General features: G+C 50.6%; 1 protein-coding gene across 4 annotated transcripts; it reads left to right on the forward strand.

Moving 5' to 3' along the window:
• The first annotated feature begins 1,070 nt into the window (after positions 1-1,070).
• brd3b (bromodomain containing 3b) lies at positions 1,071-15,698 on the forward strand. 4 transcript variants are annotated; one of them, XM_072387139.1, is made up of 12 exons: positions 1,071-1,207; positions 3,809-4,062; positions 4,140-4,251; positions 4,360-4,497; positions 6,768-6,912; positions 6,985-7,154; positions 7,624-8,016; positions 8,087-8,215; positions 8,287-8,493; positions 8,674-8,906; positions 10,719-11,017; positions 13,413-15,698. In XM_072387139.1, the coding sequence occupies exons 2-12, from the start codon at positions 3,971-3,973 to the stop codon at positions 13,529-13,531; spliced, it is 2,037 nt and encodes a 678-aa protein (XP_072243240.1). In that variant the 5' UTR covers positions 1,071-1,207; positions 3,809-3,970; the 3' UTR covers positions 13,532-15,698. The 4 variants fall into 4 exon arrangements, with proteins under 4 accessions (XP_072243240.1, XP_072243239.1, XP_072243242.1 ...); XM_072387138.1 differs by having other exon boundaries at positions 7,621-8,016; positions 13,413-15,697; XM_072387141.1 differs by having other exon boundaries at positions 6,768-6,876; positions 7,621-8,016; positions 13,413-15,697.
• Positions 15,699-15,712: the final 14 nt, after the last annotated feature.

Here is a 15,712-nt window from a genome sequence, read left to right on the forward strand (position 1 = left end):
CGATATTCAATACCACGGTAATAAAAAACCAATAAATTGAACGTACTTCAACACACTCATTTATTAAAAACATTTGAACATTACAAAGAAACCCCAGTGACATGTTTAAGTAATAAATAAAAATAAACCACTACTAACATTTGACCAGTTTGAACTGGGATCAGAACCAGGACATATAACCTGCTTAGTGTCCGTCGCGCATGCGCACTGTGGCTGCCGTGCACAGGTGGTCTGCAGTCTTTTGGACGCAACTTTAGTCTTTGCAATGGACGCACAAACGTTATTTGATCTGTTTCAGAACCGGATAACTCAGTTGTCACAGAGAAACCAGGAATACTTCGGGAAAGGGAAGGTTCTGCTGTTTATTGTGATAAACGGAGCTTTGTGTAAGACTTCTTCAGCCGAACTTTGCAAAGACATAACTTTGTTCTGTTTGTTGTCTTCAGAACGTGATTATTTCGGTTATTTCTTTGAGGTGCTTCGCTAATTGTCGGGATGCTCCGAATAGAAAATGTGTGGCTAAAGCCGAATAAAAATCAAACGCTTGGCCGAATATCGAATGTGGTTAAGTTTTTATTTTATTATTTTTAGATTTTGCATAAATAAAATGAATTTTCAGATTACTATTTAATCAGGGATTAAAATAATCTGACCTCTGGAGTTTGGAAAGAAAGAAGTAAAGTGTATAAATTTAATTAAACGAGACTTCAGAGCAAAACACCTCAGCGTTAGTCAGATGGATGAATATCTACTTCTGATTTAAGAATCAATAACTAATCTCAATAATCAGATCCTGTAATTAGGAGCGCAGAGGAGCCCGGGCTTTCTGATGCTGCACTGCATGCCGGGAGACGTAGTTTGGCTGACGGCGCCATTCCAAAGTCCGTAAACCTCACCAGCGAATCACAGCAGCACAGTCATCCTCTCAGCCAATCACAGCGCCTTAACTACCTCACTGACCAATCACAGGATTTTAAAACCCATCGCTATTAATCATAGCTCCACTGAGATCTCATAGCCAATCACAGCGTCTCTTTTACCTGGGGAGCCAATCCTGTCACAACAACATACATGATGGTGCTTGGGACTGCGCTTGCGCACAAAGCGGACAGCTGATAACTCATCTATTATGCTACTTGGCTAAATAAAAATCCTGAAGAGAGGTGACGGGAATCGCCGCTGGACCTCCGGAGGACCGAAATACAAAGTAAACACATGTGTTTGGGTGGTGGCGGTGGGGTTGGCGGGTGAAACGTGCAGATGATTCGTCCCGGGGTGTGCAGAGAGTCGCTGTGTGTCGGAGACTGCTAGGCGCTCGGCGCCTTCAAACAAAGCTGAGCTAACAGGCTAAAATATCGTTAGCGAGCCGAGCGGTAACATCTGCAGAGATCCACATTCTGGTCGAATTATTGTGCTCATCGTAAGTTTCAGAAACCACTGAGTGTCAGGAAGTCCCGTCCCGCACATGTTCACACAACCAAACACTCGCTATAACGACCAGCGACCATATTTCAGGGGTTCGGTGAGCAGCCCAGCGCGGCCAGCTAGCTGCTAGCTGCTGAGTAGCTGCGGCTTGCCCGCCATCTTTTAAAGCTCGGTAGGTGGATGTTTGGTCGGTGTGTGGGGCGCACAGAGCGCAGCGGCGGCTGCGGTCATCGCGGGCTCGGAGCCCCCAACCCGCGGTGCAGCACGAACTCCGTGCGTGGAGCTCCTGCTGGACCGGCTGCGCGGCTGGAAATGAGCAGTTTGTCGGTTGTTAGCAGTTAGCTCCTCCGTTAGCCACTGAACGGCAGCGCGTGCAGCCAACCGCCGGACTCTCACATCTGTGGATCCCCGCAGGACTCCCCGGGACCGGGTCTGCTCGGTTCGGAGCGGGCCTGGGGTTTGTGTGTCACCGGGCAGGCAGGTAGGAGGCTGCTTCTGTGTTTCTGGAGCTGCTCTGAGCAGCTGGTTGGGTTTAATGCAGTTTGTGGTCCCGGTGCCGAACGCGGACACATGCAGGGAGGTCCGGACCGGCTGCCGGTCCAAAGCGGACTGGGTGCGGTGTTTAAGTTAAATCTGCAGAAAAGAACCAACAAACTGCCGTTAAACAGTTAAGGCTGATAACTTTAAGTGTAAAGTAAGCCGCCTGAAGTAACACCTGAAGGAGGAAAAGTGCCTGTTTTAGTTCTGATGTTTACCTTTGAAGGCGGGATCTAAAGTTCCTCTGGATCCACCTCACCTGGAGACTCTGAGGAACAGGTTTTCTGTCCTTAAACCTGAGAAATCAGCCTTTTCCACATGAGAACAGCTCAAACTTCCATCACTTTGCACAGATGAAGCATCATAATAATCAATTATATAACTATAGAATCATTATGTCTGCTGATGTCATCTTTCCAGCTGAAACTGTCACCTTTATTCAGCTGTTTCTGCCTAAAAATAATGAATCTTCAGAAAAGTTTCCGATTGATTTTCTTACAGTTTTCTGATGTGAAGTAAAGAAGTTTTTAAACTGCAGCTCATGAATCTGTTTAATTCCTCTGAGGTAGTGTGAGATTAGAGAAAGGAGCACCTTTTTATCTCCTCCTGCAGGGATTCAACAGGTTCAATAATCTGAATAAAAGATGTGTTCAGAAGAGAAGAGATGCTGAGGACTCACTCAGTCGGCCGGTTTCATCCCAAAGATGGCAGAAAACACGCCTCTGACACGTTAAACTTGGTGTTCGGAGCTCGTTTGGAAACAAAAATGAAATATTAAAGGTGCAGTTCAGCAGTTAGACCTGATTTAACCAGATGTTTGAAGGGGTTCTGCTGCAGGTTTCTGGAGTTTTGTCCTACAAAGTGATGCAGGAAATGATTTAACAGCCAGTGAAAGAGCTCTGAGCTCGTTTCCATCTTCTTACTGAGCATCTCCGGTTTGGGAAAGTTATTTAGGAACATTAGGAAGTTTTAAACCTCCAGCTGTTAGTCTGGTTAAAGTGTTTAAACCTTCATTTAAACTAACTGTTGGAAAAATTATATACTAAGAATAAGAGTTCTGTGATTCATGAACACATTTCCAGATTTTTAAAGAAAATAATCTGTGGAACTTTAAACCTGATAAAAAGCAGTTTGTGACGTTTTTAACTTCCTGGTTTTGTTTCTTCTTCTTCTTCTGTTCTGTAATGAGTCTAATGTTTGAATTTAAGTTAAAATGTTGAAGGATTGGTTCAGATTGAAGAAGAAGAGCAGCAGACGGTCATAATTAACAGAGAATTTTGATCTAAAATGGCTGATTTGTGGCGTCCGTCTGGGGGCGACGGAGGAAATCCCCTCAGGTGACCCACGTCTGATGCTGGAGCAGCAGGTGGGCGTCACTCTTCAGGTGGCCCACCTGTAGACCCACCTGTGCAGGTGTAGCTGTGTGATGTCACAGGTGTAGTTCGGTCCTGCTTCATTCTGGTCTGAACAGATGTGATGTAACACCTCCACCTGAGGACTGCTGTCCAATCAGAGACGAGCTTCATCTTTGCTGTTTTTCATAGATGCAGCTAAAGAAATGGGAACAAATGATGCGTCTTTGTGACAGGCTGCTGGTAACAAAGAGCCTAAAGATCCAGTTTAAAACGGCTTCTTTGCTAAGTTGTCTGTTCTGTGTCGACACAACACTGGTTCATCCCTTGAGTTAGGAGCCTTTTTTCTGCCTGAAGGGTTCAAAGGTCAGAGTTAAGCGGCTGAACAGAGAAAAAACATGAAAATGCTCAGGAACACTGAGGTCAGGTCCTGATTGGTCCTGAGCCAGTGGTGACATCACGGAGGGGAGGAGCTAAAGCTGTGTGTGTTGCAGGTTGTGTGATGGGAGTTTGTCTCTTTGTGGAAACGTGGATCTGAAGCATCGAGTCCTGCAGCAGCTGAACTGACCACACTCACCCCGAGGCAGTCGTGTTTTCTCACCGCCAGGTCAGACGCCGCCGTCCAACGGTGCATCGCTGCGTCTGCGTCGTCCACCATGTCGGACGCCCCCGAGGCTGCGCCCGCCAGCCCTCCTCCCATCACCAACCCGGCGCCCCCTGAGGTCACCAACCCCAACAAACCGGGCAGGTAGGTGGCCGCCACGATGGCTGAGCGCGGCGTGGCGTGGCGGTGTGTGTTGACCGTGTTGCCGTGTGCGTCCGCAGGAAGACGAACCAGCTGCAGTACATGCAGAACGTGGTGGTGAAGACGCTGTGGAAGCATCAGTTCGCCTGGCCCTTCTACCAGCCCGTGGACGCCATCAAGCTGTGTCTGTTGGTAGGTCGGCCGCTCAGGTGAGAGCCGCTCAGGCCCGCCGCCACGGAGCTGACCGCCTGTTTCTCTGTCTCTGTGTGTGTGTGTGTGTGTGCACGTGTGCGTGCGCAGGACTACCACAAAGTGATCAAGAACCCGATGGACATGGGAACCATCAAGAAGCGGCTGGAGAACAATTATTACTGGAGCGCCAGCGAGGCCATGCAGGACTTCAACACCATGTTCACCAACTGCTACATCTACAACAAGGTGGGTGGCCGCCGCCGTGCGCACGCCCCGTGCACGTGCACCAGTTTAACCTGTGTGTGTGTGCACCAGCTTAACCTGTGTGTGTGCACCGGTTTAACCTGTGTGTGTGCACCAGTTTAACCTGTGTGTGTGTGCACCAGTTTAACCTGTGTGTGTGCACCAGTTTAACCTGTGTGTGTGCACCAGTTTAACCTGTGTGTGTGCACCAGTTTAACCTGTGTGTGTGCACCAGTTTAACCTGTGTGTGTGCACCAGTTTAACCTGTGTGTGTGCACCAGTTTAACCTGTGTGTGTGCACCAGTTTAACCTGTGTGTGTGCACCAGTTTAACCTGTGTGTGTGCACCAGTTTAACCTGTGTGTGTGCACCAGTTTAACCTGTGTGTGTGCACCAGTTTAACCTGTGTGTGTGCACCAGTTTAACCTGTGTGTGTGCACCAGTTTAACCTGTGTGTGTGCACCAGTTTAACCTGTGTGTGTGCACCAGCTTAACCTGTGTGTGTGCACCGGTTTAACCTGTGTGTGTGCACCGGTTTAACCTGTGTGTGTGCACCGGTTTAACCTGTGTGTGCACCAGTTTAACCTGTGTGTGTGCACCAGTTTAACCTGTGTGTGTGCACCAGTTTAACCTGTGTGTGCACCAGTTTAACCTGTGTGTGCACCAGTTTAACCTCTGTGTGTGCACCAGTTTAACCTGTGTGTGCACCAGTTTAACCTCTGTGTGTGCACCAGTTTAACCTCTGTGTGTGCACCAGTTTAACCCGTGTGTGCACCAGTTTAACCTGTGTGTGTGCACCAGTTTAACCTGTGTGTGTGCACCAGTTTAACCTCTGTGTGTGCACCAGTTTAACCTGTGTGTGTGCACCAGTTTAACCCGTGTGTGCACCAGTTTAACCCGTGTGTGCACCAGTTTAACCCGTGTGTGCACCAGTTTAACCTGTGTGTGTGCACCAGTTTAACCTGTGTGTGTGCACCAGTTTAACCCGTGTGTGCACCAGTTTAACCTGTGTGTGTGCACCAGTTTAACCTCTGTGTGTGCACCAGTTTAACCTCTGTGTGTGCACCAGTTTAACCCGTGTGTGCACCAGTTTAACCCGTGTGTGCACCAGTTTAACCTGTGTGTGTGCACCAGTTTAACCTGTGTGTGTGCACCAGTTTAACCTGTGTGTGCACCAGTTTAACCTGTGTGTGCACCAGTTTAACCTCTGTGTGTGCACCAGTTTAACCTGTGTGTGCACCAGTTTAACCTCTGTGTGTGCACCAGTTTAACCTCTGTGTGTGCACCAGTTTAACCCGTGTGTGCACCAGTTTAACCTCTGTGTGTGCACCAGTTTAACCTGTGTGTGTGCACCAGTTTAACCCGTGTGTGCACCAGTTTAACCCGTGTGTGCACCAGTTTAACCCGTGTGTGCACCAGTTTAACCTGTGTGTGTGCACCAGTTTAACCTGTGTGTGTGCACCAGTTTAACCCGTGTGTGCACCAGTTTAACCTGTGTGTGTGCACCAGTTTAACCTCTGTGTGTGCACCAGTTTAACCTCTGTGTGTGCACCAGTTTAACCTGTGTGTGTGCACCAGTTTAACCTGTGTGTGTGCACCAGTTTAACCTGTGTGTGTGCACCAGTTTAACCTGTGTGTGTGCACCAGTTTAACCCGTGTGTGCACCAGTTTAACCCGTGTGTGCACCAGTTTAACCCGTGTGTGCACCAGTTTAACCCGTGTGTGCACCAGTTTAACCTGTGTGTGTGCACCAGTTTAACCTGTGTGTGCACCAGTTTAACCTCTGTGTGTGCACCAGTTTAACCTCTGTGTGTGCACCAGTTTAACCCGTGTGTGCACCAGTTTAACCCGTGTGTGCACCAGTTTAACCTGTGTGTGCACCAGTTTAACCTGTGTGTGCACCAGTTTAACCTGTGTGTGCACCAGTTTAACCTCTGTGTGTGCACCAGTTTAACCTGTGTGTGCACCAGTTTAACCTCTGTGTGTGCACCAGTTTAACCTCTGTGTGTGCACCAGTTTAACCTGTGTGTGCACCAGTTTAACCCGTGTGTGCACCAGTTTAACCTCTGTGTGTGCACCAGTTTAACCTGTGTGTGTGCACCAGTTTAACCCGTGTGTGCACCAGTTTAACCCGTGTGTGTGCACCAGTTTAACCTGTGTGTGTGCACCAGTTTAACCTGTGTGTGTGCACCAGTTTAACCTGTGTGTGTGCACCAGTTTAACCTGTGTGTGTGTGTGCACGTGCACCAGCCTAACCCCTGTGTGTGTGTGCAGCCCACAGACGACATCGTGCTCATGGCTCAGGCGCTGGAGAAGATCTTCCTGCAGAAGGTCGCTCAGATGCCTCAGGAGGAGGTGGCGCTGCTGCCGCCCGCCCCAAAAGGCAAGAACAAGAGCAAACAGCCCACCGCCACCGCAGGTGACCATCTCTCACACACACACGTGCACACTCACGTGCACACACGGCTGACGGCAACCTTTCCTTCCTCAGTGAGTCAGCAGGCGGAGTCCTCGGCCTCCACCCCGCCCTCCTACCCCTCCCCCTCCCCCTCTCAGACGCCCGTCATCTCGACCACGCCCACACCCGTGCAGGCCACGCCCCCGGTGTCTGCCCCGCCGCCCCCAGCGACCATGATGCCGTCTGCGCAGCCTGTTCTGAAGGTAAGGTCGTCCGCTGAGCTGCGTTCAGGCGCTTTTCAGGTGTTTTTCAGGTGTTTTTCAGGCGTTTTTCAGGAGTTTTTCAGGTGTTTTTCGGGTGTTTTTGAGGCGCTTTTCAGGCGTTTTTCAGGCGCTTTTCAGGCGTTTCTCCGGCGTTTTTCAGGTGTTTTTCAGGCGTTTTTTCAGATGTTTTTCAGGCGTTTTTCAGGCGTTTTTCAGGCGCTTTTCAGGCGTTTTTTCAGATGTTTTTCAGGCGCTTTTCAGGCGTTTTTCAGGTGTTTTTCAGGCATTTTTCAGGCGCTTTTCAGGTGTTTCTCCGGTGTTTTTCAGGCATTTTTCAGGCGCTTTTCAGACGTTTTTCAGGTGTTTTTCAGGCGTTTTTCAGGCGTTTTTCAGGCGTTTTTCAGGCGTTTTTCAGTAATTTTTCAGGTGTTACACGTGTGTGCGTGTGTGTGTGCACGTTTAACAGAAGAAAGGTGTGAAGAGGAAAGCCGACACCACCACTCCCACCACGTCCGCCATCTCCGCCGGTCGCGCCGACTCCCCGTCCGCTCAGGATGCCAAACCGGCCAAACTGGTGTCGTCCCGCCGCGAAGCCGCCGCCCGACCGGCCAAAACCCGCCGGGAGACGGGCGAGGAGGTGGCGGTCGGCGACGTCGGAGGAGGCGCCGTGGGAGCAGGCGGGAGGAAAGGCGGGAAGCTGGGCGAGCAGATGAAGCACTGCGACGCCATCCTGAAGGAGATGCTCTCCAAAAAGCACGCCGCCTACGCCTGGCCCTTCTACAAGCCGGTGGACGCCGAGGCGCTGGAGCTGCACGACTACCACGACATCATCAAACACCCCATGGACCTCAGCACCGTGCGGGTAATGACATCATCATGACATCACGCTGTTCTGAGAGTGCCTGTGAAACTGATGATTGCGTTTCCCACAGAAAAAGATGGATAAAGGCGAGTACAGCGACCCCCAGAGCTTCGCCACCGATGTCAGGTTAATGTTCTCCAACTGTTACAAGTACAACCCCCCCGACCATGAGGTGGTGGCCATGGCCCGCAAGCTGCAGGTACGTCGCCCCGGCAACGCCTCTCCTGACCCGGTGCAACCGGTCGGTCACTAACGGTCTCTCTGCCGCAGGATGTGTTTGAGATGCGTTTCGCTAAAATCCCCGACGAGGGCCTGGAGGCGTCCGTCCCCTCGACAACGCCGCTGGTCAGTAAAAGCACCGCCTCCTCCGACAGCAGCAACAACTCCTCCTCCGATGAATCGTCCGACTCTGAGGAGGAGCGAGCCACGCGATTGGCCGAGCTACAGGAGCAGGTTGGTGCTGCCGACCAATCACAGGTCAAGAACATCCTGGTTTTCTTCTCTTTTTATGTTTTGTAGATTAATGCAGCTGTAGGATGATGCTCCTCATGTTTCTGTGATTGTTAGGAGAACATTTATACAATAAGTCATCAGATGAAGGCGTCACTATGTGTTGACCATAGATTGTAGGTATTGATTATTAGTGTATCCCACCAGTTGAAGGCGGTGCACGAGCAGCTGGCCGTCTTGTCGCAGGCGCCGGTCAGCAAGCCAAAGAAGAAGAAAGAGAAGAAAGACAAGGAGAAGAAGAAAGAAAAAGACAAGGACAAAGGGAACAAAGGCAAGATAGAAGAAGATAAGAAGCCAAAGGCCACCGCACAGCAGCCCAAACCAGCCAATCAGAAGAAGCCGCCAGCCAGGAAAGCCAACAGCACGGTACCTGCCACCAGGTACGAGGTTCCCGAACATTCAAAGATACGCCAACACACCCCCCCCTAATGTCTGGGACAGAGTCCCATCTCTCTCTGAGCCCCCCCTCTGCTCCTCAGACTGATTAAAGTCACATTCAGACTTTAAGGTGAAGTCGTTTTCCTCCATCTCAGCTCCATCAGGTGGACATTAAACCCTTTTTATCCACAGTCCTCGGCTCCATCAGGTGTGGGACAGAGTGATGGAGGCTGCATTAAAGCAGCCGTGTTCAGCCCTCAGGTCGCCCTTTAAGGCTCCTTCAGCAGATAGAAGCTCAGCTGGACCTGAACCGGCTGGATCTGAACCGGCTGGACCTGAACCAGCTGGACCTGAACCGGCTGGACCTGAACCAGCTGGATCAGAACCGGCTGGACCTGAACCAGCTGGATCAGAACCGGCTGGACCTGAACCAGCTGACGGGCTCAGCCATGTTTCTGAGAAACTCTGGTGCTGCTCAGCAGGATGTTTGGATCATTCTCTTGTTGCAGGATGAAGCTTTGGAGGCATTTACTGGAACTGGAGCAGCTCCATCATCAGTGAAGATAAGTGAGCAGAACCTGTGGCAGCCAGAACCAGAACCTGTGGCAGCCAGAACCTGTGGCAGCAGAACCTGTGGCAGCCAGAACCTGTGGCAGCCAGAACCTGTGGCAGCAGAACCCGTGGCAGCCAGACATGCCCACGCCATCACCCCCCCCACCGTGTTCAGCAGAGCAGCTGCTATGCTGTGGATCTTGGTTCCTGTTGGTCTCTTCTTCTTCCTGCCATCACTCTGATGCAGGTTCTTCTGGGTCCGGTCTGTCCAGAACACCTTTTTCCAGACCTCTGCAGCTCCTTTAAGGACTTTTTGGCAAACTGTGACGTGTCCATCCTGTTTCTGTGGCTAACTAGCTGTTAGCATGCAGCAGTGGCTAACTAGTGGTTAGCATGCAGCAGTGGCTAACTAGCGGTTAGCATGCAGCAGTGGCTAACTAGCGGTTAGCATGTAGCAGTGGCTAACTAGCGGTTAGCATGTAGCAGTGTAGCCTCTGTGCTTCTGCTCATGAAGTCTTCTGTGGACATGGTTCTGATCCGTTGGACGGGCCTTTGAGGGTTCTTCCTCGGCCTACCTGTCCCTCACAGAGCTCACCTGTTCATCCTTTCTGATGACAGCTGATGGTTTCTTCTGGTTTTTCAGCCTCATCACAGCTTCTCTCCTCAAGTTGAACAGCTTCAGAACCAAGCCGAGGTGTCTGATCCCTGCACTGATGAAGCAGTGGAACACACCTGAGGAACCACAAACACACCTGGAACACACCTGGAACACACCTGGAACACACCTGGAACACACCACAAACACACCTGGAACACACCACAAACACACCTGGAACACACCTGAAACACACCTGAAACACCTGGAACACACCTGGAACACCTGGAACACACCTGAAACACACCTGGAACACACCTGAAACACCTGGAACACACCTGGAACACACCTGGAACACCTGGAACACACCTGAAACACACCTGGAACACACCTGGAACACACCTGAAACACACATGATGGAGCCGAGGACTGTGGATAAAAAGGGTTTAATGTCCACCTGATGGAGCTGAGATGGAGGAAAATGACTTTACCTTAAAGTCTGAATGTGACTTTAATCAGTCTGAGGAGCAGAGGGGGGGCTCAGAGAGAGATGGGACTCTGTCCCAGACATTAGGAGGGGGGGCTGGAGGATTAATCCTCAGCTTCACCTGTAAGCGGTATGTTAGATGAGGAGTTCCCACCAATCAGAGCGACTCTGTCCCTCCAGGCAACTGAAGAAAGGCGGTAAGACGTCGGGCGGCGGCTCGGCCAACGGAGAGGACGGCGAAGAGTTGTCCCTGCCGATGTCGTACGATGAGAAGCGGCAGCTGAGTCTGGACATAAACCGGCTGCCAGGGGAGAAACTGGGCCGCGTCGTGCACATCATCCAGTCCAGAGAGCCATCGCTGAGGGACTCCAACCCCGACGAGATTGAGATCGACTTCGAAACCCTCAAACCCTCCACGCTCCGGGAGCTGGAGCGCTACGTCAAGTCCTGTCTGCAGAAGAAGCAGAGGAAGCTACTGCGTAAGTACCGAGGTCATTTACGGGATTTAGACACCCCACAGGTCCCGGTTCTGATCCAGAGCCGGTTCCTAACTTGGAATCACCTCTTGTGTCAGCTGCTGTTACTAAAACTAAATCTAGTAACAGCAGTAACTCCTTAGAAGTTGGTGTACGCCATCTCCATTAGCTAAGCTGTTAGCGTTAGCTGCTGCTAAAGGAAGAAATAAATCAGTAAATAAACCATGAGGAGTCATCTCCATTAGCTAAGCTGTTAGCGTTAGCTGCTGCTAAAGGAAGAAATAAATCAGTACATAAACCATGAGGAGTCATCTCCATTAGCTAAGCTGTTAGCGTTAGCTGCTGCTAAAGGAAGAAATAAATCGGTAAATAAACCATGAGGAGTCATCTCCATTAGCTAAGCTGTTAGCGTTAGCTGCTGCTAAAGGAAGAAATAAATCAGTAAATAAACCATGAGGAGTTATTTCATTAGCTAAGCTGTTAGCGTTAGCTGCTGCTAAAGGAAGAAATAAATCAGTAAATAAACCATGAGGAGTTATTTCATTAGCTAAGCTGTTAGCGTTAGCTGCTGCTAAAGAAAGAAATAAATCAGTAAATAAACCATGAGGAGTTATTTCATTAACTAAGATGTTAGCGTTAGCTGCTGCTAAAGGAAGAAATAAATCAGTAAATAAACCATGAGGAGTTATTTCATTAGCTAAGCTGTTAGCGTTAGCTGCTGCTAAAGGAAGAAATAAATCTGTAAATAAACCATGAGGAGTTATTTCATTAGCTAAGCTGTTAGCGTTAGCTGCTGCTAAAGGAAGAAATAAATCAGTAAATAAACCATGAGGAGTTATTTCATTAGCTAAGCTGTTAGCGTTAGCTGCTGCTAAAGGAAGAAATAAATCAGTACATAAACCATGAGGAGTTATTTCATTAGCTAAGCTGTTAGCGTTAGCTGCTGCTAAAGGAAGAAATAAATCAGTAAATAAACCATGAGGAGTTATCTCTCAGATAGCAGATTTCCCTGCTCTGAAGTTCAGGCTCTGAGAGTTGGAACTGATCCTCTTTGTGGCTCAGTTCCTTCAGTTAGCTGCGTGAGCTAACGGGGTCACGGTTAGCTACGTGAGCTGACGGGGTCACTGTTAGCTGCGTGAGCTGACGGGGTCACGGTTAGCTACGTGAGCTGACGGGGTCAACGGGGTCACGGTTAGCTACGTGAGCTGACGGCGTCCCCGTTAGCTGCGTGAGCTGACGGGGTCAACGGGGTCACGGTTAGCTACGTGAGCTGACGGCGTCACTGTTAGCTGCGTGAGCTAACGGGGTCACGGTTAGCTACGTGAGCTGACGGCGTCACTGTTAGCTGCGTGAGCTGACGGGGTCAACGGGGTCACGGTTAGCTACGTGAGCTGACGGCGTCCCCGTTAGCTGCGTGAGCTGACGGGGTCAACGGGGTCACGGTTAGCTACGTGAGCTGACGGCGTCACTGTTAGCTGCGTGAGCTAACGGGGTCACGGTTAGCTACGTGAGCTGACGGCGTCACTGTTAGCTGCGTGAGCTAACGGGGTCAACGGGGTCACGGTTAGCTACGTGAGCTGACGGCGTCACTGTTAGCTGCGTGAGCTAACGGGGTCAACGGGGTCACGGTTAGCTACGTGAGCTGACGGCGTCACTGTTAGCTGCGTGAGCTAACGGGGTCACGGTTAGCTGCGTGAGCTGACGGCGTCACTGTTAGCTGCGTGAGCTAACGGGGTCAACTGGGTCACGGTTAGCTACGTGAGCTGACGGCGTCCCCGTTAGCTACGTGAGCTGACGGCGTCCCTGTTAGCTGCGTGAGCTAACAGCATCACTGATACAGCGTTTTATTTAATTTTGAACATGAAGACGCCTTAACCTTAAGTTTAAGTTTTATTCAGGGTGGGGTCAGTTTCAGGGTTAAGTTTCATGCTTTGATCAGCCGTAACGTTGATAAATGCTGCCACACGCACCGCATTGAGCAGCATTTTAACCACTTGGTTCAAATGCTGTTGTTTATGTGAAACAAAGTCTTGGTTTACTCGACACATTTAAAATCCTCTGCTCTGATTGGTCCTCTCTTGTGGCCTGATCAGGCTCCGCCCCTTCTCATTAGCTTTGCTGAAATTATTCTTTGGATCCAAACTTAGTTCACGCCCCTCAGTCCAGGTTAAGTTAACAGTTTGAATTGTTTTCCTAGAAGTGAAGAATGTTAATGAATGAACAGGTGAACAGGTGTGCAGGTGAACAGGTGTGCAGGTGAACAGGTGTGCAGGGGAGCTAATTAACATAAACAGATTGATTGTTCAGGATTTCAAGGAACAGCAGATCACATGATCAGGTCTGCTGACTTCTGTGACATCATCATATTAACCCCTCCCCTTTTATTTCCCTGTTCCAGAGAAAGCAGCAGGAGGCGGGGCCTCTGGAGGCGGGGCCAGTCGTTTGAGTGGCAGCTCCTCTTCCTCCTCTGACGACAGCTCCTCAACAGGAACCTCCTCTTCCTCTGACACAGACTGAACACACACACCTGTTACTGAACACACACACACACACACACACATTTACTTCCATCCTGAACAAACACAATCAAAAGACACTGAACTCCGTACCACACACACGTGCGTGTGCTCACACGTGCACACGCCCAGACGTGGAGACTGTATGTAAATATGCTGACCTGTTTTTTAGCTCCTGGTGTTGTTTTGGTTTTCTGACAGTCGGAGGAGGAGGAGGAGGAGGAAGAGAGCAGCGACTCCGGGCAGGAGGAGGAGAAGAAGAAAGGGGGCGGAGTCAGCTGGCGGGCAGCCCGGGAGTCGTATTGATCTGTGGACAAACGTAAAAAAGGTTATTCTTCTTCCTCCTCCTCGTCTTCCTCCTCCTCTTGGACGGCCGGTGGTGACCCCTGACCTCTGAACACATTCCAGAAGCATCCGTAGAGCATCATGGGAGAGGAGCAGCTGATCTCTGTGTGCTGTTGGATATTGATTAATGGATTGATTGATTGGAAGTGGACAGAGGCGATGATGATGAAGCTTTGAGGCGATTGAACGGTGATCATCACATGATCTGGAAGAAGAGGAGGAGCTTAGTTTGAAGATGTTGCAGAGAGAAACTCCAACAGTTCAGCCGCATGTATTGATCTGATCGAACGTATTGGTTTGATCTGCAGCTCATCTTTATTTCTATTGATCGCATCAACAAACTGTCACGTTGATCAATCAGCCCCAAAGTGTCAGAACTTGGTTCCAGTTGGGTTTTTTTCCGTTTTTTTTTGTTCTCATTTAAAGCAAAAAGATGTTTGAAAGTTTGATTTGAAAATGAGAAAGACGATTGATCAGAAATATGTTTGATAATCAGTCGATTGTGACGCCGCTTTAAAGACGAGGGAAGCGGGTTCCTTCTGAAGCCGTTTGGCCTCCATCGGCCTGGTCTCCGTCAGCTTGTGGGTGTGGTCAGCAGGGGGCGCTGTGGGGAAACTGAACCTGGAGGACGACACGGAGCTCTGGAGACTGTTGTTCATGTTTATTCTCCTGAGGCAGGCGGTCATGTGATCAGTCACATGACTAACCCCCCCCCCACACACACATTAGCAGGTCTCGGTGTCGACTGACTGGCGGATCGTCTCTCTGCAACACGTAGATTTGTTACTAAAATATAAACGTTTGTAAAAGAAGGAAATCGATGTGTGAAATGTGTTTAAATCAGGATCCAGTTTGTTTCCCTCTGAGACCAAACCTGCCCCCTGCTGGTCCTGCGGCTCAATGACACGACCGGGGTCAGCGCGCCCCGCCCACCCCGCCGGCGCCGGACGAGTCCACAGAGAGCGAAGCCGACTTTATTTTTTTAACACTACATTTCCTTTATCTTCTGTTTGAGTTTTCAGGTTGTGTGCTGAACTGTTTGTGTCTTATAAAGTTCTCCATATGAAAAATGTCTTTGTACCGCTGTCCTGTCCCTCCCCCAGGCCTCACCCAGGCCTCCCCGAGGCCTTACCATTCCTACTCTACCATACCCACCTCCCCCAGGCCTAACCACTCCTCCTCTACCATACCCGCCTCCCCCAGGCCTCCCCGAGGCCTTACCCACACCTCCCCCAGGCCTTACCATTCCTACTGTACCAGCCCCACCTCCCCCAGGCCTAACCACTCCTACTCTACCATACCCGCCTCCCCCACACCTCCCCCAGGCCTCACCCACACCTCCCCCAGGCCTTACCATTCCTACTCTACCATACCCGTCTCCCCCAGGCCTAACCATTCCTACTGTACCAGCCCCACCTCCCCCAGGCCTAACCACTCCTACTCTACCATACCCACCTCCCCCAGGCCTCACCCACACCTCCCCCAGGCCTTACCATTCCTACTCTACCATACCCACCTCCCCCAGGCCTAACCATTCCTACTGTACCAGCCCCACCTCCCCCAGGCCTAACCACTCCTACTGTACCAGCCCCACCTCCCCCCAGGCCTAACCACTCCTACTGTACCATACCCACCTCCCCCAGGCCTAACCACTCCTACTGTACCAGCCCCACCTCCCCCAGGCCTTGCCACTCCCACTGTACCATACCCACACCTCCCCCAGGCCTTACCACTCCTACTGTACCATACCCGCCTCCCCCCAGGCCTAACCACTCCTACTGTACCAGCCCCACCTCCCCCCAGGCCTAACCACTCCTACTGTACCAGCCCCACCTCC

This window comes from Leuresthes tenuis, unplaced genomic scaffold (assembly GCF_036924035.1).
Source record: "Leuresthes tenuis unplaced genomic scaffold, fLeuTen1.0.hap1 SCAF_6, whole genome shotgun sequence".
In the NCBI taxonomy this organism is placed as follows: Eukaryota; Metazoa; Chordata; class Actinopteri; order Atheriniformes; family Atherinopsidae; genus Leuresthes; species Leuresthes tenuis.